Raw genomic sequence first — 25,245 nt, 5'->3', positions numbered from 1 at the left:
CTCAGCTTTTCTGCATTGTCTTTTCATACTCTGAACTGCTGTTGATTTTCTCCAAGCTGATTTCTGTCTGACAGTCTTCTTGCTGACTTTCACAGGAGCAATGTCATCAATAACATTTTTAACTTTTGAGTTAAAAGAATCAAGGAGAAGATCAACAGATTCTGTAGAAATGCTTGGTGTTAAAGATATAGCCTCCAAAATAGCACACTAGTGTTTTTGAACTGATAGAGACAGATCTAGATTCAGTGGTAGCAGAGATCAATATATCAAAGAAAATACAGAAGTGATCAGATAGTGCTACGTCCTTAATAACAATGGACATTGATAGACATCTTTAAATAGAGCAGCTACACCTCCACCTCTCCTAACAGTCCTGCAGACACTCATGAAAGTAAAGTTAGGAGGGGCTGTTTCATTGAGGACTGTTGCACTGCAGCTGTCTTCTAGCCATGTTTCGTTTGGAAACATAAAATCCAGGTTGTTTGTGGTTATTAAGTCATTGATTAGAAATTATTTATTTTTTAGTGAGCGAATGTTTAAAAATGCTAACTTGATGGCATTGCGTTGCATTCACAGAAGGTGTAACTTTGATTCTCGCTGTGGTATTGTTGCTGCTACCGCCATGTCGTGGAGACGCTGTGTGTTTCGTTGTGAAAGCGAAACTACTTTGTTTGGTCTTTCAAAAGAGGACACAACTAGAAATCAGTGGTTAAGTTGTATTTACAACACTGTTCCAGAACAGCTCAAACCAAATATTCAAATGTGTGCAACGCATTTTATGGAGGACGAGGACTATTTCCTGAGAGAGTAGCCTAAAATGCCGGTGTTCCGGTGAATTCAGTTCCCGTTTCCCCTTCGGCGCTCATGCTGACCCTATACAGTCTATGATGCTGACAAATAATGCTGACTCACAACCTGTAAGTACGTTTTCGTATTTAAATGATTTGCCACTGATGATTCAAACGTGAGTTTTGAGCAGTGTAGAGTAGCACTTGTTGTTTGTCATTTCTCCGATCACAAATGCAGACATGGTTTTATGTTTACGCGGCACGATGCAACACAATGCGTAAAAAGACAGTATAAGTCATTATAATCAGTAATTATGTCCCCACTGGATGCAACAAATGCCTCGTTTATAATGGGTTTTAATGTTTTTGTCTCATCGCTCCGGGACACGGCATCAACAGTATGGTAGGGGCGTGGCATTTCCGTCACACGCTTGAGGTATTCGACCAATCACAACGCACTGGATAGCTGACCAATCAGAGCACACCTCGCTTTTCAGCCCGATGTGCTTTGTAAAAAAAAATTTACTTTCACCAATTCCCTTTAAATATGATCATTTGTGACCCTGGAGCACAAAACCAGTCATAAGTAGCACGGGTATATTTGTAGCAATAGCCAAAAATACATTGTATGGGTTAAAATGATCGATTTTTCTTTCATGCCAAAATCATTAAGTAAATATCATGTTCCGTGAAGATATTTTTTAATTTTTCTACCATAAGTATATCAAAACTTAATTTTTGATTAGTAATATGCATTGCTAAGAACTTCATTTGGACAACTTTAAAGGCGATTTTCTCAATAGTTTTTTTTGCACCCTCAGATTCCAGATTTTCAGATAGTTGCATCTCTGCCAAATATTGTTCTCTCCTAACAAACCATACATCAATGGAAAGCTTATTTATTCAGATTTCTAATTTATCTCAATTTCAAAAACTTGACCCTTATGACTGGTTTTGTGGTCCAGGGTCACATCTTTAAATTGCATCAGTAACACACTACTGATGTGACTCAATTCATTATGCTGTGAAATTTTTTTCTATAAAAATATTTTATTCTAAACAATCAACAGAAATAACATGTAAGCTATATTTTTCAGCTCTGTATCGTGTGTGTAACTCAAGTGAAATTAAAATAATTCTGGCTCTTTCTTCATCCCATTAGGCCCAGAGAGCAGTGAGTATCAAAGTGTAGTGGCCTTTCTAAACAGCATTCCTCAGGATGTGCTGGCCAAGGCATCCTTCCGCTCCAGAGCCTACACACATGCTGTCATGCACTTTGAGTCTTTTATCCGTGAGAAGAAGCAGAACATTCAGGACCATCTTTCATTCCTCCAGGTCTTAACAATCTACAGATTTTTTTTGCATGTGTTTTTATGCTTACTGGTTATGGCTACTGACTAAATAAATAAATGAACATGAAATATTGACTTGAGAAATTGACATATATATATATATATATATATATATATATATATATATATATATTTGTGCAAAGGGCCTTGAGGTTCTTTTCAACATGAAAGTTCATTCTCATGCATTATATTCAGACACAATCTTTCTCTTTCACACACAGACATAACATCAGCCTGCAGAGAAAAACTGCTGAATAAATATTAGGGCGTGTTGTGACGTTATGAAAGCGTCTGACAGTAAAGCTCTCTTCATGAAGAAGCACGCATCAGATGAGAGCGAATCATGCGTCATGTGACAGTGTAAGGGTCACATGATGAAGAAGTGAGGTCATGTGACGTGCATGCCAGCCCACACGCTCTCTGAATGTTATGGGAACGTTGCACATTTCACAACAGGAAAAAAACCATGCACTGTTATCCAAAACCTCGCACGCTCCCTATCCAGACAGCATTTCGAGGCATCACACGCATGCTGACTTCTGAATAAAAGCATAACCTAATAGAATTTATAAAGTGGATAGTTCCGGACGGTGCTTGACTCTGATTATATTTGTGCAAAATGATACAGAGTCTATGAAGGACCAAAACTTGTAAAAAATACAATCAAACATAAATAAACAGTGTCACACGATCCTTCAGAAATCATTCTAATATGTTAATTTAGTGCTCATAAAACATTTATTTTTATTATCAATGTTGAACACAGCTGTGCTGTTTAATATTGTATGGAAACCATGACACACCTTTTTCAGGATTCTTTGATAAATAGAAAGTGCAGAAGAACAGCATCTGTTTGAAATAGAAAGATTTTACTGTCACTTTTGATCAGTTTGGAAAAAAAAAAAAACACTTACTGACCCCAAACATTTGAACTGTATTATATATAGAAAATCGGTTGCCTGAGAAAATTGCTGTTATGTATTTTGTACAATGCTCTATTCCAGAGAGTCATGTAATAAAATAAAATACAATCTGATCTATCAAATATGCCTGGGATTTGAAAATATGCACACATTAATGTACATTTATCTTGTTGTTATTTGTCTAGAAATCAGATTCTCTTAAGTTCTGTTGTAACCTGCCTGTTTTGCTGGCTCTATTCTAGACTATGTATGCAGCCATGCACGAGCCAGATGGCGTGAGGGGTGTGAATGCTCTGAGGAAAGAGGGGCCGTCATTGAGAGAGCAGATCCTGGAGCATGAGAGCATTGGACTACTGCGTGAATCTACTGCCTGCTATGACAGAGCCATCCAACTTGAGCCAGACCAGGTTAGAACCACACACACTCTTATTTGTATGGGTACCTGCCAAATTCAGTGCTTCCAGTGTCCAAACAGACCAATGCCATAGTAAGTAAACTACAAGTTAAACATAGTAACACCAGTGACGTGTGAATTTCAACACTATATAATTTTGCACATTAAACAACAACAACAACAAAAATAAATAAATAAAAAATTACAATTAAATTTGTGCTAAATGATACAGTGTGTATGAAGGACCAAACCTGTAAAAATACAAACCAACAAATAAATAAATAAAGGTTTGTTTATACAGCTGTTTATATTTCTGGAAAATTGTAATTCAACATAATATGAAAAATAACTTGATGAAAATAACTTGGAATTCTCCCATTGATCGTATGGTGCTGTGAAAAGGTTTTTGCCCCCTTTCAGTTTATTTTTATTTTTTTGCATATTTGTCACACTTAAAAGATTCAGATCATCAAACAAATTCTAATATTACACAAAGATAATGCAAGTAAATACAAAATGCAGTTTTTAAATAATGATTTCATTTATTAAGGGAAAAAAGCTGTCCAAACCTACCTGGCCCTATGTGAAAAATTAATTGCCCCCTCCTGTTAAATCAATGAAAGGACTGCAATTAACCACATTATTTTAGAAAGCAGAGTTAAATTTCACTAGCCACAACCAGGCCTGATTACTGCCAGACCTGTTGAATCAAGAAATCACTTAAATAGAACTTGTCTGACAAAGTGAAGCATGCTTAAAGAGCAACACATCATGCAGCGATCTAAAGAAATTCAAGAACAGATGAGAAACAAAATAGTTGACATGTATCAGTCTGGAAAGGGTTATAAAGCCATTTCTAAGGCTTTGGGACTCCAGCAAACCACGGTCAGAGCCATTATCCACAAATTGAGAAAACTTGGAACAATGGTGAACCTTCCCAGGAGTGGCCGGCCTACCAAAATTACTCCAAGAGCGCAACGACGACTCATCCAGGTCATAAAAGAACCCAGAACAACATCTAAAGAACTGCAGGCCTCACTTGCCTCAATTAAGATCAGTGTTCATGATTCAACAATAAGAAATGACTGGGCAAAAACGGCATCCATGGGAGAGTTCCAAGGCAAAAGCCATTGCTGACCAAAAAGAACACAAAGGCTTGTCTCACATTTGCCAAAAAATATCTTGTTTATCCCCAAGACTTTTGGGCAAATATTCTGTGGACTGATGAGACAAAAGTTGAACTTTTTGGAAGTTGTGTGTCCCGTTACATCTGGCGTAAAACCAACACAGTATTTCATAAAAAGAACATCATACCAACAGTCAAACATGATGGTGGTAGTGTGATGGTCTGAGGCTGCTTTGCAGCTTCAGGAACTGGATGACTTGCCATAGTTGATGGAACCATGAATTCTGCACTCTATCAGAAAATCCTGAAGGAGAATGTCCTGCCGTCAGTTTGTGACCTCTAGCTCAAGCACACTTGGGTTATGCAGCAGGACAGTGATCCCAAACACACCAGCAAGTCCACCTCTGAATGGCTCAAGAAAAACAAAATTAAGGTTTTGGAGTGGCTAAGTCAAAGTCCGGACTTAAATCCAACTGAGATGCTGTGGCATGACCTTAAACAGTCATTCATGCTCGAAAACCCTCCAATGTGGCTGAATTAAAACAATTCTGCAAAAAAGAGTGGGCCAAAATTCCTCCATAGCGATGTGAAAGACTCATTGCCACAGTTATTGCAAACGCTTAATTGCAGTTGTTGCTGCAAAGGGTGGCACAACCAGTTATTAGAGGGATTTAGGGGGTAATTACTTTTTCATGTAGTGCCAGGCAGGTTTGGACAGCTTTTTTCCCTTAATAAATGAAATCATAATTTCAAAACTGCATTTTGTATTTACTCGGGTTATCTTTGTGTAATATATTAAAATTTGTTTGATCTGAATCTTTTAATTGTGACAAATATGCAAAAAAAAGAAGAAAAAAACCCAGGAAGGGGGCAAAAACCTTTTCACGGCACTGTATGTATGTATGCAGATTTGGGGCTGAGATGTCAGTGGGACAGAGCTGCGAAAGCTGATTTTGCCAAAAACAGCATCTTTTCAGGAGAAGTTGAAATTTCTCTTTGTAAATAATTTTAATTCATTAGGGTTAAGTATGCTGTAACTATTATGTTTGAATGGTGATATAATTAGATTTGAGAGTGCGTTTGTTATGCTGATGAAGACTTCTTTGCAGTTCTTCATGTGAGGAGCAGGTCGGTGAGTGCTGGCTGCAGAGCGCACGTGTGGCCAGAAGAGCTGGTCATCACCAAACAGCTTTCAACGCCCTGCTCAGTGCTGAAAACTCCCACCTCTCTGAGCTCTTCATCGAGAAAGCCAAATGGCTCTGGTCTAAGGTATAACAATTGAGCTAAATGTTGTTTAAGATTTTTTTTTTCTTTTAGTTTTGGCCTTTTTTGTATTTATTAGGATAGGATAGTATGTAGCAAGGTTATTATAGTTTTGAATTTTTTAATTCGTTTTATTTTAATATCGTTTTAAAATTTGCTATAAAATTCAGTTTCGTTTTTATTAGTTTTATTAATAATTTTTTTTATTTTGTGAACACATTTCTATTTAGTTTTATAGAGTTTATAGTTTCAGCTTTAGTTTTAGTAATTAAAGTTTAGCAGAACTAACAGATAACTTATAGCCTTACAATTCGATACCCACAGCTGCCTTTAAACGGCCCCATTCTTAATTATGTTTATGCTCTGTCTGAGGGCCGTCTATTTACATCTAATTTAGTGTTGAGCGATATGCTCAATTTTCATATCGTCAGCCTGGGATCGCCGATACACGATATTATCGTGCTAATTTATGTAATTATTTACTTAGTTTCATTGCGGGAAAGTGAACCAACTCCAGCGTAAGGCTAAAAGCAGCCTAATGTTTTTAATATGACTGAATTTGTATTTAACATGATAAAAAATTAATAGAAACATCGTAAGTTACTAATTATAATGCTTAACATTTCCTCAGTAATTCAAAAAGCAGCTACAGAAAACGAGCAAAGAACATTACATTACCAAATAGCATCATGTGAATATGAAAACTTACTTACAGTCTGCGAGTCAGAACAGCCGGCATTGTAGTCTACTCTTCCAGGATCAGGAAACAGTCCTGCATAAAATGCGCTGGACACATCTGAATATTTGGGTTGAACTGTTCTGGAACAGTGTTGTAAATACAACTTAACCACTGACTTCTAGTCGTGTCCTCTTTTGGAAGGCCAAACAAAGTAGTTTCGCTTTCACAACGAAACACACAGCGTCTTCACGACATGGCGGCGGTGGCAACAACAATACTACAGCGAGAATAAAAGTTACGCATTCTTTCTTTGCGTGAACATTTGGCCGACGTTATGCAAATCTTCCCACATAGTGACGTAGATATGTGGGGGCGTGTTAGAATGAGCCATTTTAGGTAGGCGTGGTTGACTCTTAACTTTTATAAAGAATATCTCTTTGGATTTGAGACTTTAGTCTTTGCAACTTTACAGATCTTCTTTATGCACCAAGAGCTTGTAACACTCCAAAGAGAAAGGAAAAATGACCACTTTAAAACAAACCACCATGATACACCAACCTCTTTTTTTCCTCCCTCTTTTTCAGCTGGCCGCTCTGACTGAGCCCAAATGCGTGCTGAGCTCGCTAAGATCAATTCTGTCGTCAGCGAACACACCAGCAACCTCTCACCCTACCAGTTCCTCACGGCCTTCTCACAGCTCATCTCCCGAATCTGCCACTCCAACAACGAGGTCTTTGCTGTGCTCATGGAGATTGTGGCCAAGGTTTTCTTGGCTTACCTTCAACAAGCTATGTGGATGATGACGGCTGTGTCAAAGGTCATACATCTCAGTCACATCTACAACCATAAATTATGTCTTTTCATGGAAATGAACTGTGTAATGTACATGCTTCTTTAATTTTTTTAGTCCTCCTATCCAACTCGAATGAACAGATGTAAGGAGATCCAGAAGAAGGCTGTCAGTTTGAATGAGTCATTTGGGAAATTTATAGGAGATGCCAACAGACTGACTGACAAGCTGGTGGAGCTCGGCAATAAACCAGTAGGACAGACTGTACCGCTAGCATGAAAATAATATTTCGATTTCCAAGGAAACCGCTTTTGTGCATTTATTATTAATCTTCAGTACTCCTCAACTTTTCCCTTAGGCATTAATTTTAAAATCAGTTGGTTACTCTTGCATATGCAGGCAGACTGTGTTTTTGTTTAATTGTGTAGGTGGATGGGAACAGCAGCACCCTCAGCATGAGTGTACACTTCAAAATGCTGAAGAAACTGGTGGAAGAGCCCACCTTCAGTCAGATCCTCATACCCCTGCAGTCTGTCCTTATCCCCACCCTGCCTTCCACTGAAGGAGCCAACCCCAAACACGATGCCTTTCCAGGACACTGGGTCTACCTCGCTGGCTTCGATGACACAGTCAGGCCCACTACACTCCGGTTTTTGAGCACATAATGCATCACTCTCATTTTCGATGATACTTTATTCATGATATCATTATACGTTTCAATTCATGAAGGTAGAGATCTTGGCATCCTTGCAGAAGCCAAAAAAGATCTCGCTCAAGGGCTCTGATGGAAAGTTCTACACCATGATGTGCAAACCTAAAGATGACCTGAGGAAAGATTGCCGCCTGATGTAGTTCAACTGTCTCATTAATAAGGTACTAGAGTTGTGCTGTTCACGATATACTTGAATGATGAACTGCATTTTTCTGAGAACTTTCCTAATCAAAATGATCCTTTGTTAGTCTTTGAGGAAAGATGCAGAGTCTAAACGGAGGGATTTGCACGTTCGGACATACGCGGTCATCCCTCTGAATGAAGAGTGTGGCATAATAGTCAACAACACGGCGGGTTTACGCCACATCCTCATGAAGCTGTATAAAGAGAAAGGTGTGCTAATTTCATAGCCTCTAGTTCTCTTCTTAAGGATATAAAGTGTATGTCATAATGGAGTAATGCTATGTGTCACATAATATATCCTGACACAGATCATAAAAAAAATCTTGTATCAGTCTGAAGTGGTTTATTTTGTAATAATCATCAGCTTACAGTTTTTATCTCCGAATAAATAAACATACATAGGCCTACTGTCATTCAAATCTTTGGGGCAGTAAGATTTTTTTTTTTGACAGGATGCATTAAATTGCTAAAAAAAAAGGGGGGAGTGAAAACATTTTATAATGTTACAAAAGATTTCTGTTTCACATTCATCAAAGAATCCTGGAAAAATGTAAAATAAAAATATATATACAGTGGTGTGAAAAAGTGTTGGCCCCCTTGCTGATTTATTATTTTTTTGCATGTTTGTCACACTTTAATGTTTCAGATCATCAAACTAATTTAAATATTAGTCAAAGATAACACAAGTAAACACAACATGCAGTTTTTAAATGAAGGTTTTTATTATTAAGGGAAAACAAAATCCAAAACTACATGGCCCTGTGTGAAAAAGTGTTTGCCCCCTGTTAAAACTGTGGTTTATCACACCTGTGTTCAATTTCTCTAGCCACACAGCACTATTTACAACGATAAAAATAAATATTTATTGAGCAGCAAATCAGCATATTAGAATGATTTCTGAAGGATCATGTGACACTGAAGTCTGAGTAATGGCTGCTGAAAATTCAGTTTTGCCATTACAGAAATAAAATACATTTTAAAACATATTCAAATAGAAAACATTTATTTTAAATTATAATAATGTTTCACAACATTTCTGTTTTAATACATTAATATTAATATATAAATATTACATTAATACATTTTTATTTGAATGGTGATGTATTGTATATAGGCATGAAATATCGATTAACTAATCAGAATCAATTCTAGAGAGTGTTAAACATTTTGTTTTAATATTTAGTATTTTTCAGACTGTTTTCACTTCCCATTTTTTTTATTGTGCAATTGGTGTATTTTTTGAACAGGGATCTATGTCAGTGGGACAGAGCTGCGAAAGCTGATTTTGCCAAAAACAGCATCTTTTCAGGAGAAGCTGAAGCTGCACAAAGATGTGCTGTGTGCCAGACACCCACCAGTTTTTCACGAGTGGTTCCTACGGACGTTTCCTGATCCCACCTCTTGGTATACTGTATATTACAGGCTTTCAGAGTTGTATTCATATTCATAGTATCTTTGCACAGTAATATGCTAAATGTTTCTTAGTATTAGCTATTAAAGTGAATTTTGAGTAATTCATTAGAAAAGCACTTACTTGAATGTCTTCACACACGGGGCAAATGTGGCATTTCACAGGTACAACAGCAGGTCTGCTTACTGTCGCTCTACTGCGGTCATGTCTATGGTGGGCTATATTCTTGGCCTTGGCGATCGCCATGGAGAGAACATTTTGTTTGACTCCCTAACTGGCGAGTGTGTACATGTGGACTTCAACGGCCTCTTCAACAAGGTGAGATGAATGAGGAATGTGACAATTTTATTACTCCCTATATTTGTTATCTTGGGGTAACTGAAGAATAAATGTGTTTTTGGTGCTTAAGGGAGAGACATTTGATGTTCCTGATGTGGTTCCCTTCCGGCTCACTCAGAACATGGTTCATGCGATGGGGCCGATGGGCACAAAGGGCTTGTTCAGACAGGCCTGTGAAGTCACACTCAGACTCATGAGGGACCAGAGAGAGCCACTCATGAGGTGAACATCTCTGAACTTACACTACAGTTCAAAAGTTTGGGGTTGATTAGATTTTTTTTTAAATATTTTTGAAATAAGTCTCTTATTCTCACCAAGGCTGCATTTATTTGATTAAAAATACAGGACTAACTGTTATATGGTGAAATATTATCATTTATAATAACTGTTATTGTTTTAATATATTTTAAAATGTAACTTATTCCTGTGATGACCATTTTCAGCAGCCATTACTCCAGTCTTCAGTGTCACATGATCCATCAGAATTCATTCTGATATGCTAATTTGGTGCTCAAGGAACATTTATTATTATCAGTGTTAAAAACTTTTGTGCTGTTTAATAATTGTAATGGAAACCATGATGCATTCTTTTTCCAATTCTGAAAAAATATTGATAAATAGAAGGTTTAAAAGAACAGCCTTTATTTGAAATAGAAACCTGTGTAACCTTACAGATGTCTTTACTGTCACTTTTGATCAAATTTAATGTTAATGAAATAAGTGAAGAGTTCAGATGCAATAGCCTCTAAGTGCCGCATGAAAGTTTCTTCTAAAATGAGCATTTTTCTCAGGCTCCTATGTTTATGTTCAGTTATTTCACTTGAATGGCAATGAAAAGAACCTATTCATTGCCATTAAAGTGAAATTACTGAACCTACACATAGGAGCCTGATAAAAATGCTCATTTTATAAGAACATTTCAAATGGCACTTTTTTGCATCTGAACTCTTCAAGTATCAATTTCTTTCAAAATAAAAACATACTGGCCCCTAACTTTTGAACGGAAGTATCATACATGCTGAAACATACATATCCATATCACCTCAGTTGCTCTCACTACTACTTGATGTTTATTATTTTTCTTTTTTGGTATATTATTTATCAATGGTTAAAGATTGACCAGTATTCTTTTTTTTATGACAGATGTTACGGATTAACCCTTTGGGGTCGACTAACGCAGATACTAACGCGGATTTTCACATAATTTTGAAGCAAAAACTCTAGACTTCAAGATCAGTTCTCAAAAGTCTTGTGATCAAATGTTCTGTATGTGTTTTATGGCCTTATTTCAGTGACTTTAAAATATGCATAAACGTTGTTTTCTCAAAAACACAATCACGTACATACATGCTGCCCACATATTATTGTAGCCCAGTTTGTGCTGATTACAGTGTTATTATACTTTAGACATTCAAATGTTTGTAAGCAACTGAAAAAAGCACAAATGTCAGGGCATGTCAAAACTTTTCCAGGCCCCAAAACACCCTCGGACCCCAGAGGGTTAAGATTATGTTTATGGTTAAATGTTCAACCTCATATGCATTGGACTACAACAACCAAGGCAAAATATTCAATATGAATATTTTAATTATTTTAATGAATTTGTAACACTGTTTATGATTTTTATGTATTTTTTTTGCAATCTAAATAATCTCTTTTGAGCTTAAAATCCAATGCTTTTCTCAATTGTAAATTAGTGCATTAAATAAGTAAGCTACTTTACCTGTAAACACTGTTATGTTCTTGTTGAATGCACAGTAGCGTTGAGTGTGTTTGATTTGTGTTTGGTTGAGTGTGTTTGAGTGTGTATGTTGAGTGTGTTTGATTTGCGTAATGAGTTGAACAATTTCATACAGTATTTGTATAATACTTAAAATTTCATGGTGTCTTTTTATTCCATTTCACCAGTGTTTTAAAAACATTCCTGCATGATCCTTTGGTAGAGTGGAGTAAACCTGTCAATGAATCTGGAGAGATCCTCAATGAGAAGGTACTTAGTAACTTCAGCCTGAATGAAGATCCTTACCTATATGACGTCTATCATATGTGCTTTTATATTCAGCTAAGCAGGCTTGAATTATGAATAAACATAAGGCATTATGGTTAGAAATTAGAATACACCTGCTTTGAGTACTTTAAGTGTCTCGTCTTTACATGCAATTTGAGCTGCTGCATTTTAACTATAGATTAAGTAATGAGTTGTAAATAGCCATAATTTGATTTTGTTCCACTCTAGGCTAAGACTCATGTTCTGGACATAGAGCAGCGTCTTCAGGGAGTGATCAAGAACAGGAATAAAGTGATGGGCCTGCCTCTGTCCATTGAGGGCCATGTACACTACCTCATTCGGGAAGCCACGGATGATAACCTCCTGTGCCTCATGTACCTTGGATGGGGTCCTTATCTGTGATCGACTTTTGCACTTCAGAGTTGGAGAGCATAATATTTCTGTTTAGCTCTGCCTTTTTTCAAAAATGGTTATGTTTGTCAGTGTTATTTTCAGTGTTCCTCAAAAGGTTAATTACATTTAGTTCACATTTCAAGAAGCTTCATTCTTTTGTGTTTTGTTTTGAAGGAATTCACAAGTAAAATATTAGCATTAGCTTTTAGCACTAAATATTTTAAATGATTCTGCGGATTCAAATAAGCTTTTTTTTTTAAATATAGCTGGAGTGGTATTAGTGGGTTGTGATACACCGGTTTTCTTTCATTTTTTTTAGGGGAATATATTTGTTAATATTGCTTTTTCCGTTTGAGATGAGCCCAGAGGCTTTATGTTTCTCAACCAGAAATGTTATGAAAGCCCGACAGTGATATTTCAGTGTCCACAGAGTGTGAGAACGTTCCGCGCTCATTGTATCCAGGCGTATGATCAGTGAGTGATGATGCTGTGTTGTGAGCGTTATTCTGTCTTCTGATTGGCTATCGTAATTATCTTCACACGCTCGCTGACAGCCAGAGCATCCCATCTTGTCACGCGCCTGTGAGCCACCATCTCCCGCCAAACGCCTTCTGTCACAATCTGCTTCAGGTATGTATTGAAATGGCGTGCCATTCGAATTTGTTTATTTATTGGAATTCAGTGTACTTTGTTTTAGGCAAAAACGTGTGTATCAAGGCGTTGCTCAAATGAAATCGAACGACGAACTGCAAGCCAGTAACGTTACGTTAGGGCAGAGTACGTTACAAACAGGAGTTATTCCTAAATATAAAATCAATGGAATTTTGTTATTGTCAGGCATTTACGATTGGCTCATTACCGTTAGAATGACCCGTTGTTTATTGGACGTTATAGAGCCACATAATGCTCAATCTTGTCGTAATATATGCTACTTGTGTGACCTATTTTATAAGCTACACAGACTGTCCTTGTGGTATCAAATTTGAGTTACAGTTAAAAGATATCGTTATTAACGAAGTGTTTCAGTCAAACGAAGTGCACAATAACATCCTTTTCTTCTTCTTCTTACAAATCAACCTGTCATCTGCTTTAAAATATACTGTAGCTATGCGTAGTATAAATGCTACTAGATGTATTGCAATTTCCCCGATTACGTCAAATAATAGCATACATCAAAATAATATTGTCGCTGTTCTGTTTAATATTACTGAATGTTTTTCACATATGTATGGCAGTGAATGTTTTAGCTGTCAGGAATAATAAAAAACAGACACGGGCTATGTGGGACCTGCATTACAATTATGTGAATGAGTTTATTTATTATTCAGCTGATAAGAGCTTAATGTTTTTTTTTGCTGGATGTGGTGAGATATTTGCTGATGATCTCGTATCACCTGAGGGGGTTCTTAGCCCAGAGCGTCACAAAGTTGCCTGTGAACCTCCAAAACAAAGCCCTACTACTGCAGGTTTCCAGGGAGGTAAGGAATGTCTGGCCTCTCCAGCTCACGCTGAGGTCTTGGACATGTTTGGGTTGTGGGAAACCCTAAACAGAACTTTGCTATTAGGGCAAAGTTCAAAAGCACCAGGACATGCAACAAAATCCACAACACCTATCACAAAATCTCCTTCCACAACCAAGTCTGAAGATGTAACAGCAAATACACCACGACCTGTAGAATCCGAGATCAGGGAATTTAATACTTATGTGATAACACCCAAAAGTGACAACCAAGGGAACACCAGTGATGAGGGCTACTGTGATCATGTTTCTCCTGGTTTTGAGGACCACAGCAGAAGTTCCCTCAGTCCAGTGCATTCCAGTAAGTTCCCTAGGGATACGTACAGTGGAGATGCTCTTTATGAGCTATTCTGTGACCCAAGCGAGGCAGAGATTACCCCGATCTTTGATGACGAGCTCGATCTAACAGACAGCATTGTTGGCCAGTGCAGTGATCTTCCATTGTCCATGTACAGCTTCCATGTTGGAGCAGAGGAGAATCTTGCCCCACCTTTGGCTCAGGACTTTGTTGGTCAAGAGCTTCTGCAAAGTAAATGGATGGGGAAGGATTGCTTACTAAAGCTTTGTGACACTGAGATATCTATGGCTATGGGTATAGTTAACTGGCTAAAGCATAGGACAGACAAAAGCAACCCAACAGAATTGAGATCTTCAAAAATTAACAGGGAAGATGCAAGAGATGCATGTCTGAGATGCAAAACCCAGTCAGCAAGGGTTAGAAAACCAACAAAAGGAGCAAGAACTGTTATCGGTAGAGGAGACACTGTTAATTTCAAAGAGTCAAGTCAAAAAAGTGTTGGTGTTCTGCCCTCAAAATATGATGCAAATACAGTGATGTCAACCTTGGCCTCTCCAGAGAGCCAACCCAGGACCCCAATGAGTGGTGTGTGTTTCAGGATATTCAATATCGACTCTCCTATGACTCCAGGTAGAGATTTGCAGTCCCCAGTGGTAAGCTCCCCTGGCTCTGGGACAAGGTCTTTGTTTGTGTTGGCCATAAACAAGGATTCTCTTTGTGAATCCTGCAAGAATTCCCTGAAAAATGGAGCTAAAGAAATGCACCTGTGCCGTTCTTGTATCTCCCTCATTGAGCACATCAAGACTTCAGACCTTTGGGCCCATGCCAGTCTTCCCAGATCCACTCCAGCTCCACAGCCAATAACCAGAGACCTATTCTCTCCAGCCAGCACCTGTGGGATAAGAAGTGACATCAGCATAGCTTCCCTTGTTGAGCAGTGTGCTAGTCAATTGTCTTCTTTGAAAATCAACTTAACTCAAGCTCACTCAAGCTGTAAGATACGAGATGCCCTTGTGCTTGATCAAGGGGCAAAACGGAACAAAGAACAGTCTGAAAAATACATAAAGTCAAAGCACAAGAAAAGGCCAGTGGCAACTACTGAGAGAGGCTTGCATGCTAGACATCGCTTGAGGAGGTCCAGCTTTTCTGAAGATGTGAAACCTTCCCTTTTAGAGATGGAGGGACTTGTCACTACCAATGCTTCCGATGATTTGGTGTTGGAAACTTATGGTCCATGTGATGTTGAATCTGGTGATGCAGACGTATCTCAAGCTACCAGGCCTACATCTCTTCCTCTCATGGCCTCTGCCTCTTCAGATTTTTTTTGCAGAGAGGACCACCATAATAAGGTGGAAGAGGGAAACCCATCCAAAAAGAAGCATAGATTACGGCATCACAGGAAGTCTGCTGTGAATAGTGAGGGATCATGCAGTGTCTTTCCAGGGGATAGAAAAGTAGAACGCTAAGAACTGTTATCGGTAGAGGAGACATTGTTAATTTCAAAGAGACAAGTCAAAAAAGTGTTGGTGTTCTGCCCTCAAAATATGATGCAAATACAGTGATGTCAACCTTGGCCTCTCCAGAGAGCCAACCCAGGACCCCAATGAGTGGTGTGTGTTTCAGGATATTCAATATCGACTCTCCTATGACTCCAGGTAGAGATTTGCAGTCCCCAGTGGTAAGCTCCCCTGGCTCTGGGACAAGGTCTTTGTTTGTGTTGGCCATAAACAAGGATTCTCTTTGTGAATCCTGCAAGAATTCCCTGAAAAATGGAGCTAAAGAAATGCACCTGTGCCGTTCTTGTATCTCCCTCATTGAGCACATCAAGACTTCAGACCTTTGGGCCCATGCCAGTCTTCCCAGATCCACTCCAGCTCCACAGCCAATAACCAGAGACCTATTCTCTCCAGCCAGCACCTGTGGGATAAGAAGTGACATCAGCATAGCTTCCCTTGTTGAGCAGTGTGCTAGTCAATTGTCTTCTTTGAAAATCAACTTAACTCAAGCTCACTCAAGCTGTAAGATACGAGATGCCCTTGTGCTTGATCAAGGGGCAAAACGGAACAAAGAACAGTCGGAAAAATACATAAAGTCAAAGCACAAGAAAAGGCCAGTGGCAACTACTGAGAGAGGCTTGCATGCTAGACATCGCTTGAGGAGGTCCAGCTTTTCTGAAGATGTGAAACCTTCCCTTTTAGAGATGGAGGGACTTGTCACTACCAATGCTTCCGATGATTTGGTGTTGGAAACTTATGGTCCATGTGATGTTGAATCTGGTGATGCAGACGTATCTCAAGCTACCAGGCCTACATCTCTTCCTCTCATGGCCTCTGCCTCTTCAGATTTTTTTTGCAGAGAGGACCACCATAATAAGGTGGAAGAGGGAAACCCATCCAAAAAGAAGCATAGATTACGGCATCACAGGAAGTCTGCTGTGACTAGTGAGGGATCATGCAGTGTCTTTCCAGGGGATAGGAAAGTAGAACGCAGATGCAGAATGAAGAATTGAAACAGGTGCTGGATTTATCTAATCAAGAGTTAGCACATATTTGCACAATTATGTCTTTTCAGTGCTCATCCATCCATCCATCATTTAACATTAAATATAATACAATAATTGCAATCTGCAGTCTAAAATATATTTAGACACTTGCCACACTGCAGGACATTGCCACTGTCACACGTCATGTTGACTATCCAGTTCATATATTTATTTTTTTTGTGTGAAAATTTCCAAAGCTCTAGATTTCAAGGGTTGACACTCTTATTATGGTTTAGGACAATGTGTCTTGTCATGCATAAAGTATTGCATACATATATATGTTTACATTATGTATTTGCTTGATTTGTAGCTTTCCAAATCACTGTAATCTTACTGCGAGAAAAATAGAGCTAAAAAAGTTTCCTTATTAATGACTGTAGGGGTGCTTGAGAAGCACCTGTGCTAGTGAGGCCTCAGAGGAAACATGTCACTTAGTCCTTCATCCTGCTGTCAAATTCTCACATGCCTTGCAGGTATACGGAAAAATACATAAAGTCAAAGCACAAGAAAAGGCCAGTGGCAACTACTGAGAGAGGCTTGCATGCTAGACATGGCTTGAGGAGGTCCAGCTTTTCTGAAGATGTGAAACCTTCCCTTTTAGAGACGGAGGGACTTGTCACTACCAATGCTTCCGATGATTTGGTGTTGGAAACTTATGGCCCATGTGATGTTGAATCTGGTGATGCAGACGTATCTCAAGCTACCAGGCCTACATCTCTTCCTCTCATGGCCTCTGCCTCTTCAGATTTTTTTTGCAGAGAGGACCACCATAATAAGGTGGAAGAGGGAAACCCATCCAAAAAGAAGCATAGATTACGGCATCACAGGAAGTCTGCTGTGAATAGTGAGGGATCATGCAGTGTCTTTCCAGGGGATAGGAAAGTAGAACGCAGATGCCGAATGAAGAATTGAAACAGGTGCTGGATTTATCTAATCAAGAGTTAGCACATATTTGCACAATTATGTCTTTTCAGTGCTCATCCATCCATCCATCCATCATTTAACATTAAATATAATACAATAATTGCAATCTGCAGTCTAAAATATATTTAGACACTTGCCACACTGCAGGACATTGCCACTGTCACACGTCATGTTGACTATCCAGTTCATATATTTGTTTTTTTTTTGCGTGAAAATTTCCAAAGCTCTAGATTTCAAGTGTTGACACTCTTATTATGGTTTAGGACAATTTGTCTTGTCATGCATAAAGTATTGCATACATATATATGTTTACATTATGTATTTGCTTGATTTGTAGCTTTCCAAATCACTGTAATCTTACTGCGAGAAAAATAGAGCTAAAAAAGTTTCCTTATTAATGACTGTAGGGGTGCTTGAGAAGCACCTGTGCTAGTGAGGTCTCAGAGGAAACATGTCACTTAGTCCTTCATCCTGCTGTCAAATTCTCACATGCCTTGCAGGTATACTCACAGCAAGCACTTTCTCCTCTTGTTCACTCACAAACAGTGGCAAGAGGTGAACAAATTGGCATGCTGTACTGTAACAGGCTGTCAGTTGCAGGAGGTGAGCATTATGCAGTTTTTAAATAAATACAATAGGAAAATTGGAAAGGTTCAACAACATAATACTAAATATATTCTAATGTCTTCTTTAAAGCATTTTCAAAGTAGTTTATTTTTACAACTTATGCAGTCTTTATAGTGCAGAAGCACATTTTGCAGATCAGGGCCTTTAAAACCTCTTCTTTAATTACATCATAAGGGAGTAGGTGGCCACTGTTTTGTGCTTGTGTCAGGGGAAGTGTTTGTGTCTCAGAGTTTCAAGGCTTTTTGGGAATGATTCTGCTGTAGCTGGGTCAGCAGATGTGCTCGAAGACTGATCTATAGGTTGTTTGGTGTGTGCGTCACTGAGCATTGATGGACTCGATGTGTAATTAGGATTTTAGGGGGAGGGAGGGTTTTAGTCGTTTGGTCTATTATTAGTACTCTCATGCAAACTATTCCACAAAAAAAGATATGGATACATTGAAATCTACAATAAGCATTGTCTCTATGGGTTTGTTACTTACTTGACACCTTTAGAATTATAGTTCTCCAGGCGAGAGTGTTTGGAGTAAATTAATGAGCACTAAGGATAGCAGAGCTGCTTTTGATAGGGCTTCAAGGTCAGATATCCTCCCTACATATCTGTCTTGTTATATATTTCAGCTGATATCTTGAAACCATAGCAACAGCACTTAGATGGGAAAGCTCTCAGTATATTGACAGTGTACCAGCATGAATGTGGAAATGATGATAGTGTCGTTAGCTTCTGATTTAGGATTTGATGCTGCAGGTAATTCTTTCATGTGATTGTTTTATATTCCTTAGGTGTATAGAGTTGTGTTTTGATGATGATTTTATTGTTTTTATTTTGCTTAGATCCTTTTTGGTGATTAGGAATTTTTGTCTAAAAAGAAAACACCTGACCTGTGGTAATTAATCATTTAAAATGATAACGGTGGAACTGAAAGGAAATGGAATTTGAGGAGAATAGCTTGTTAATAATTTAACAAGGCTGTCTGGCCCTGTTGACAAAGAATTTGATTCAAATTTAAAATGTCCTAAATTATTTTTTTCTTTGTGTAAACTTTTGATGGACATTTTACAGCCTTTTTGCAAATCTGCCTACCTCATTTCTGCTGCTAAAAGGGGCCCCAAAATGTGGGTATCACAAGAGCACTGATTGTGTCAGATTGCAGGTTGCTACATACTTATTTACTCTTAAGGAACATTTATGTGTGATTAGAAGATCTGTAAAGTTGCAAAGACGAAAGTCTCAGATTCAAAGAGATATTCTTTATAAAAGTTAAGTCAACCACGCCTACCTAAAATGGCTCGTTCTAACACGCCCCCACATGTCTACGTCACAATGTGGGAAGATTTGCATAACTGCGCCCAAATGTTCAGGCAAAGAAAGAAGGCGTAACATTTATTCTCGCTGTAGTATTGTTGCTGCCGCCATGTCGTGAAGGCACTGTGTGTTTTGTTGTGAAAGCGAAACTACTTTATTTGGCCTTCCAAAAGAGGACGATATCTGCTTCGTCATGCCTAGAGCTGATCCGTGCTGGTCGCTGAGGAAATACATCAACTTCGCACTGTGGATCGTCGGACCGGCTTTCACCGTGGACGAAGCGGAGTCCAGCCCGGGGTCATCACATGTGGTTGCCGCAAGCCCGCCGGACACTCCTTCGTCGAATCCGCTGGCCACGCCGTTCTCAAGCCCGCCCACCTCCGCTCACTCAAGGCCGCCGTGTGTGGCGCTGTGTTTCGTTGTGAAAGCGAAACTACTTTGTTTGGCCTTCCAAAAGAGGACACGACTAGAAATCAGTGGTTAAGTTGTATTTACAACACTGTTCCAGAACATTTCAACCCAAATATTCAGATGTGTGCAGCACATTTTATGGAGGACTGTTTCCTGATCCTGGTAGAGTAGACTACAATGCCGGCTGTTCTGACTCACAGACTGTAAGTACGTTTTTTATATATAAAGAATTTGCCACTGACGATTCAAACACGAGTTTTGAGCAGTGTAGAGTAGCACTTGTTGTTTGTCATTTCTCCGATCACAAATGCAGACATGGTTTTATGTTTATGCAGCGCGATGCAATGCATAAAAAGACAGTATAATTAATTATAATCCGTAATTATGTCCCCACTGGATGCAACAAATGCCTAGTTTATAATGGGTTTTAATGTTTTTGTCTCGTCGCTCCGGCCGGACGGCATCACAGTATGGTAGGGGCGTAACATTTCCGTCACACGCTTGAGGTATTCGGCCAATCACAACACACTGGATAGCTGGCCAGTCACAGCACACCTCGCTTTTCAGACCGATGAGCTTTGTAAAAATCGATGCGTTTCAGAAAGGCGGTGCATAGAGGAGAAACAATAATGTACAGTATGTGGGAAATAATGCATTTTTTGAACCTTAAACCGCATAAACATATTTCATTTCACCAAATACACAAAATAATGTTATTTTAGCAACATCATATGACCCCTTTAACTATTTCTTCACGTGTGTACCAAAAAATGCTGAACGTAGATACTGAACTCATTTTGAGTTCCCTGTTACTCTGATTTTTATCCACCTTCAGTCTGTCTGTTCTTAACAGAGCTGCTTTAGAAGATAAATAAGCAAATAAAACCAGGACAACATCAAAAGAGTTTATAATTCTTATTGTAAAATCAGTGTACAATAAAAATGTGAAGCTTGTATTCACATTTGAAACATTTTCACCTACAACACGAAATGGTGTACTTGGTGACATAGCTTTCTCATGCAGGAAATGTATTTGAATGTGGCCTGAGGTATATTGCTCGGCTTGTTTTGGATGGTTATATCATGGTCACAGAGTTCGACATGAGCAGTGAATGGTCTATTGACATGCTTTTATTTCCTGCTCAGCTCTCAGTGGACTTCACACAACAGCTGTTTGCATGCACATCTGGAAAATATGAAAGCATGTATTCAGTCTAAGCCACCAGTGACTTGCAGCATGGTGGGGGGCACAGTTCAGCCAAATATGTTTTATTATGTAGTGATAGATGTTGACATGTTTGTTTTTAATTCAATGGAGAGGTTTACAGATAAAACAGTGTTATTTTTTTACACTGTAAAAGTACAGTTTGGCCACTATGTGGCAGTATAGACATATAACATCCCTTTGCATGAGTGCTGAAAACCCAGTGTGAGATTGAACAGAATGTTTAAACCACCTGCATTTCTTCACCAGAATCAAACTAAGCCTGTCTGTATTTCCTCATACATTATCTTTCATCAGAGCAGGACATTTTCTATGCATGCTTGTCTCATCTGATGCTGCTCTCCAGCAGTTCGGCTTACAGCCAGAGGAGAAGGGGTTCATGTTGGCTTTGACTGGTCTATAATCCATCAGTGTGCTCCTGGGAGTGTTCTTAGCAACCCGGGAGCCACTACAGAGCAGATGTATAGAGCTGGCTGACTGCTGCCCATTGAGAGAGGTGATGCTGAACAGGACTCTGTTCTGTTTTCTGGCTTAGGGAATAAGCCTCATGCTGTTAATTTGGTTTCATGACTCTACGGACGATTTAGTCCAATGACGTGGTACACAATGGGGACTGTGTCAATATTAAGGGGTGGAATTAGCTATTTGTGCAGGACACTAAGATGGAAAGGGAATAGACTGCACTGCTGGAACGCTAAATCCTTGTTGAGTTGGTTGATGCTTAAAGGAAACAAACATTTGCCTCAAAGTAGAGTAATTTATCTAGTGCAGCTGCTTCAAATAAATGGCAATGACAATGACAGGAGTGATATGTACTCACTTCAGATGCTAAAAGAGTTTGTGAATAATTATAGGATCACAGTATGAGTGAATGTCACAAGATCTGTCAAAACATTCTATTCTGCATAAACAAAAATTCAAGAAATTTTTAGGACCATTATTAATATTATTATTATATTGTGACATTTAAGCACATTAAGCAGCAATTCTTGTTGTTGACTGTCCAACCAATAAATAATTAAAAATAAATTATTAAATAAATCTAATTCTCATTATTATAATGTAAAAATAATTATATATTATTTCAATTTAAAGTACAATTCTAAGTGAAAAGTACAATTCTAAGTGAACAGGTACATCATAGTATTTGTTGTTGTTTAATTTATGTTCATTAAAAAAAGTTAAATTTTTTTTTGGACAGGAAGATTTTTATACCAGATTAATGGTATATCATTATATTTTATATCAGATTAATGAGAATGCATTTTTTGGGGGGGATAATGTCAAAATACATAACATCTTTATCTATAAATGTATAATTTCTTATTTGTATTTTAAGTCTTATTCATGTGTTTTTTTTATATTTTGGTGGGGGAAATATGACATTTCTTGGTGAGATTCATCCTTAGAGCTACTTGCACATTGAAACATTGAATCTTTTTCTAATTTCTTTACAGATTCTGAATTTGTGGATCCTGACTGTCTTAAACTCGTTTCTTCCGTCCAGTACCTCAGCCCTCCGGTCAGCTGACCTCTCTACCAGCTTTCAAAGTCTCTACCTTTCGTCCGCAAGAAATCTGACATGTTTGCTCATTTTACTGTCAACTCAGCAACACGGTCAGCCTGGGGCATCAACAGGTCTGTTGATCTGTTCGTTTGAAAAGTGTCATTTGTCTGAAACCTGTCATATCAGTGTTTTTCTCTCTCCATAGTGTTTCTGCAATCACTGCTATTTTTTATTGCAAGTTTATTGCTGGAGTTTTCAAACCAAGGATCATTGACAGTACATACTAGTGCAATAACTACAGTAACACTTTATTAATGTCCAAGGGACACATTTTAAACTGTTGTCTTAAAAAAGTTATGGAATTTGACATTGTGGATAGTTATACTTTAACTTGTTTTTGTGTATCGAAACAATCTGACAAGCTTTTTGAAAAGCTCTATTCTGGAGTTTGGAAGAGAAACAGCCAATTTCTTGAAAGGATTGGGACAGCTGGAGACATAGCAATGGAATCAACTTTGCATTTTCATTTGTCCAATTAAAGTTCAAACCAGAGACAGATAATTGTGTATCAGTGAATAAATGAGGTAAAGTAGCCCTTTGAAAGAACGCCTCTGATCTGGCTGATGTGACCAGAATTGATGAGAGCCCCCCAAAAAAGGTCCATTCATACATATAGTAGGCCTCTTCACAAAGCAGGCAGGTGGCACTTTTACTTGTCGTCTTTGTCCATTTTGGAATGTAATTCTGCCAATTCTGTCCCTTTTTCACTTGGTAAATTCAACTCGACCTAGACTGCAATAGCCCAGCTAGGGTTGTTATTGAACAGAATTCCCATAAATACAACCCCTGGTATGACTATTAATCTATACATGTCTTCACATCTATCTTTGAGCAGACAGACATGTGCTTAAAAATAGACATCTGTACATCTATGTTTTGGTGGCTAGTTAACATTGAACTTAACTTCGAGCCATTTATATATACGCTCTTAATGGTTATGGATGTATATATGAATTAGGGGTGGGCAATATACCGGTAGACACGATTAACCAGTAGAAATGTATCAACCGGTAGAGATTTTGGACTATCCTTTCTATTGCAGTTACACGCTCATGTGATGTTGCTGTTCTACGTGGTCACGAAAACGTATCGTTTGCACACGTTTTTAAGCATTGCAGTTTAAAAACAAGTGATTTTAAGCACTGTCAGAAAGGCGCATGTGAAGACGGTGCTCATAAAGTAAGTATTGAACGGAGTTATTTTTGCCATTTTATAGGCCTGGAACAGTTAAATACACACACTTGTATATATATCAAAATGCCATCTTTGCAAGTATCCTCATAAACACAGTAATTTAGGTCTTAAGTGAAATCAAACAGCTGAGAAAGAAAACACGTGTTACAGTATATTGGATCCGGGCAGCTCTTAAAGTGACAGCAGTCTAATATTCCTGCTGTCTGTCATTTATGTTAATCAAACAACAGAAGAGAGAAAATCTCTCACTGCTCTTGACTAAATCACTTTTGTAACTTTAATAAGAAGAAATATATATTTAATTTACATATGAATATGCAGCGTTTTATTAATCTGATTATACAATGTAGCATTTTTTATTTGTTTGTTCTACTGTAGTTTTTTTGTCCTACTGCTTGTAATTAGTTCTTATTTAATCACTGTTTACTTGTCTTTATTGAGGTTGATTTTTATTTTTATTTTTTTAATTTAAACTATTAGTTTTTTTGTGATATTGACATTGGTGACAAGAATTAATGACATTTCTATGGTGTAAAAAAATGGATATCCTAAAGACCTTATTTAAAGCAAAAATAATTATAATGTGATATATATATTGTTACCGTGCAATAAAATCACTCGTATCGTGATATAAGATTTTGGTCATATCACCCACCCCTAATATGAATAAACCAAAATTTAAAAAGATAAAGTCAGATACCAAAGAAATGGTACCTTTAGAAGTGGCCTATATATGCACGCAATCCTTGCTCTAAACAAATGTAAGCCAAAGGGTCATTTCGAAGAAGCCCTTTCTGCAATAACCTGAGCAGCTATTAGTAAAGTATTATATTTCAGGGCCTCAACCTGTTTTCCATTAGATCAGGATCAGCCATAACAACATCTGGTACAGAGTTGGTGTCAGTAATAAATGCAATGATAATCCTCAATAAAAGCACTCTAGTTTGGCATTGACAATTAAAAATGTAAGCACTGAACAGAAGCTTTTCAGATGGCTTACTGTTTCTCATATTATTTGATATACTTAAAATTGGGGAAGTTGTGCTGTATTTATTGTACAAATGTAATTATATTACTTCTCAGGACACGCTGTGTCAAAATCCAAGAATTAGATAACTGTTAATAGCATGTAAGACCCACTGACAATATCCTAATAATATGAATGACTATATTGCAAAATGAATGTGTTGCATGAATTTGTAGGCTATATAAACTATGTAAAGTGCTGATTTTGTTGGAATGGAGTAGTAAGATGGTTATTTTGTCACCTCT

At 38.0% G+C, this 25,245-nt stretch overlaps 1 protein-coding gene and 1 pseudogene across 1 annotated transcript; both read left to right on the top strand.

Annotated features, from left to right (window-relative positions):
* LOC107569738 (serine/threonine-protein kinase ATR-like) overlaps positions 1-13,633 on the top strand; it is a 25,595-nt pseudogene extending 11,962 nt beyond the window's left edge.
* Positions 13,634-13,703: 70 nt separating this feature from the next.
* Positions 13,704-15,644, top strand: LOC107569737 (uncharacterized). Its single transcript, XM_016255887.1, has one exon. The coding sequence runs from the start codon at positions 13,704-13,706 to the stop codon at positions 15,642-15,644; it is 1,941 nt and encodes a 646-aa protein (XP_016111373.1).
* Positions 15,645-25,245: the final 9,601 nt, after the last annotated feature.

Source organism: Sinocyclocheilus grahami, unplaced genomic scaffold (genome assembly GCF_001515645.1).
Source record: "Sinocyclocheilus grahami isolate Dianchi unplaced genomic scaffold, SAMN03320097.WGS_v1.1 scaffold1377.1, whole genome shotgun sequence".
Classification (NCBI taxonomy): Eukaryota; Metazoa; Chordata; class Actinopteri; order Cypriniformes; family Cyprinidae; genus Sinocyclocheilus; species Sinocyclocheilus grahami.
The sequence above is the reverse complement of the archived record's forward strand: the minus strand, read 5'-3'. Positions and strand labels throughout refer to the sequence as shown.

Bases quoted from the DNA above. Each gene is read 5' to 3' on its own strand.
- LOC107569737 (XM_016255887.1), top strand. From the start codon at position 13,704: ATGTTTTTTTTTGCTGGATGTGGTGAGATATTTGCTGATGATCTCGTA.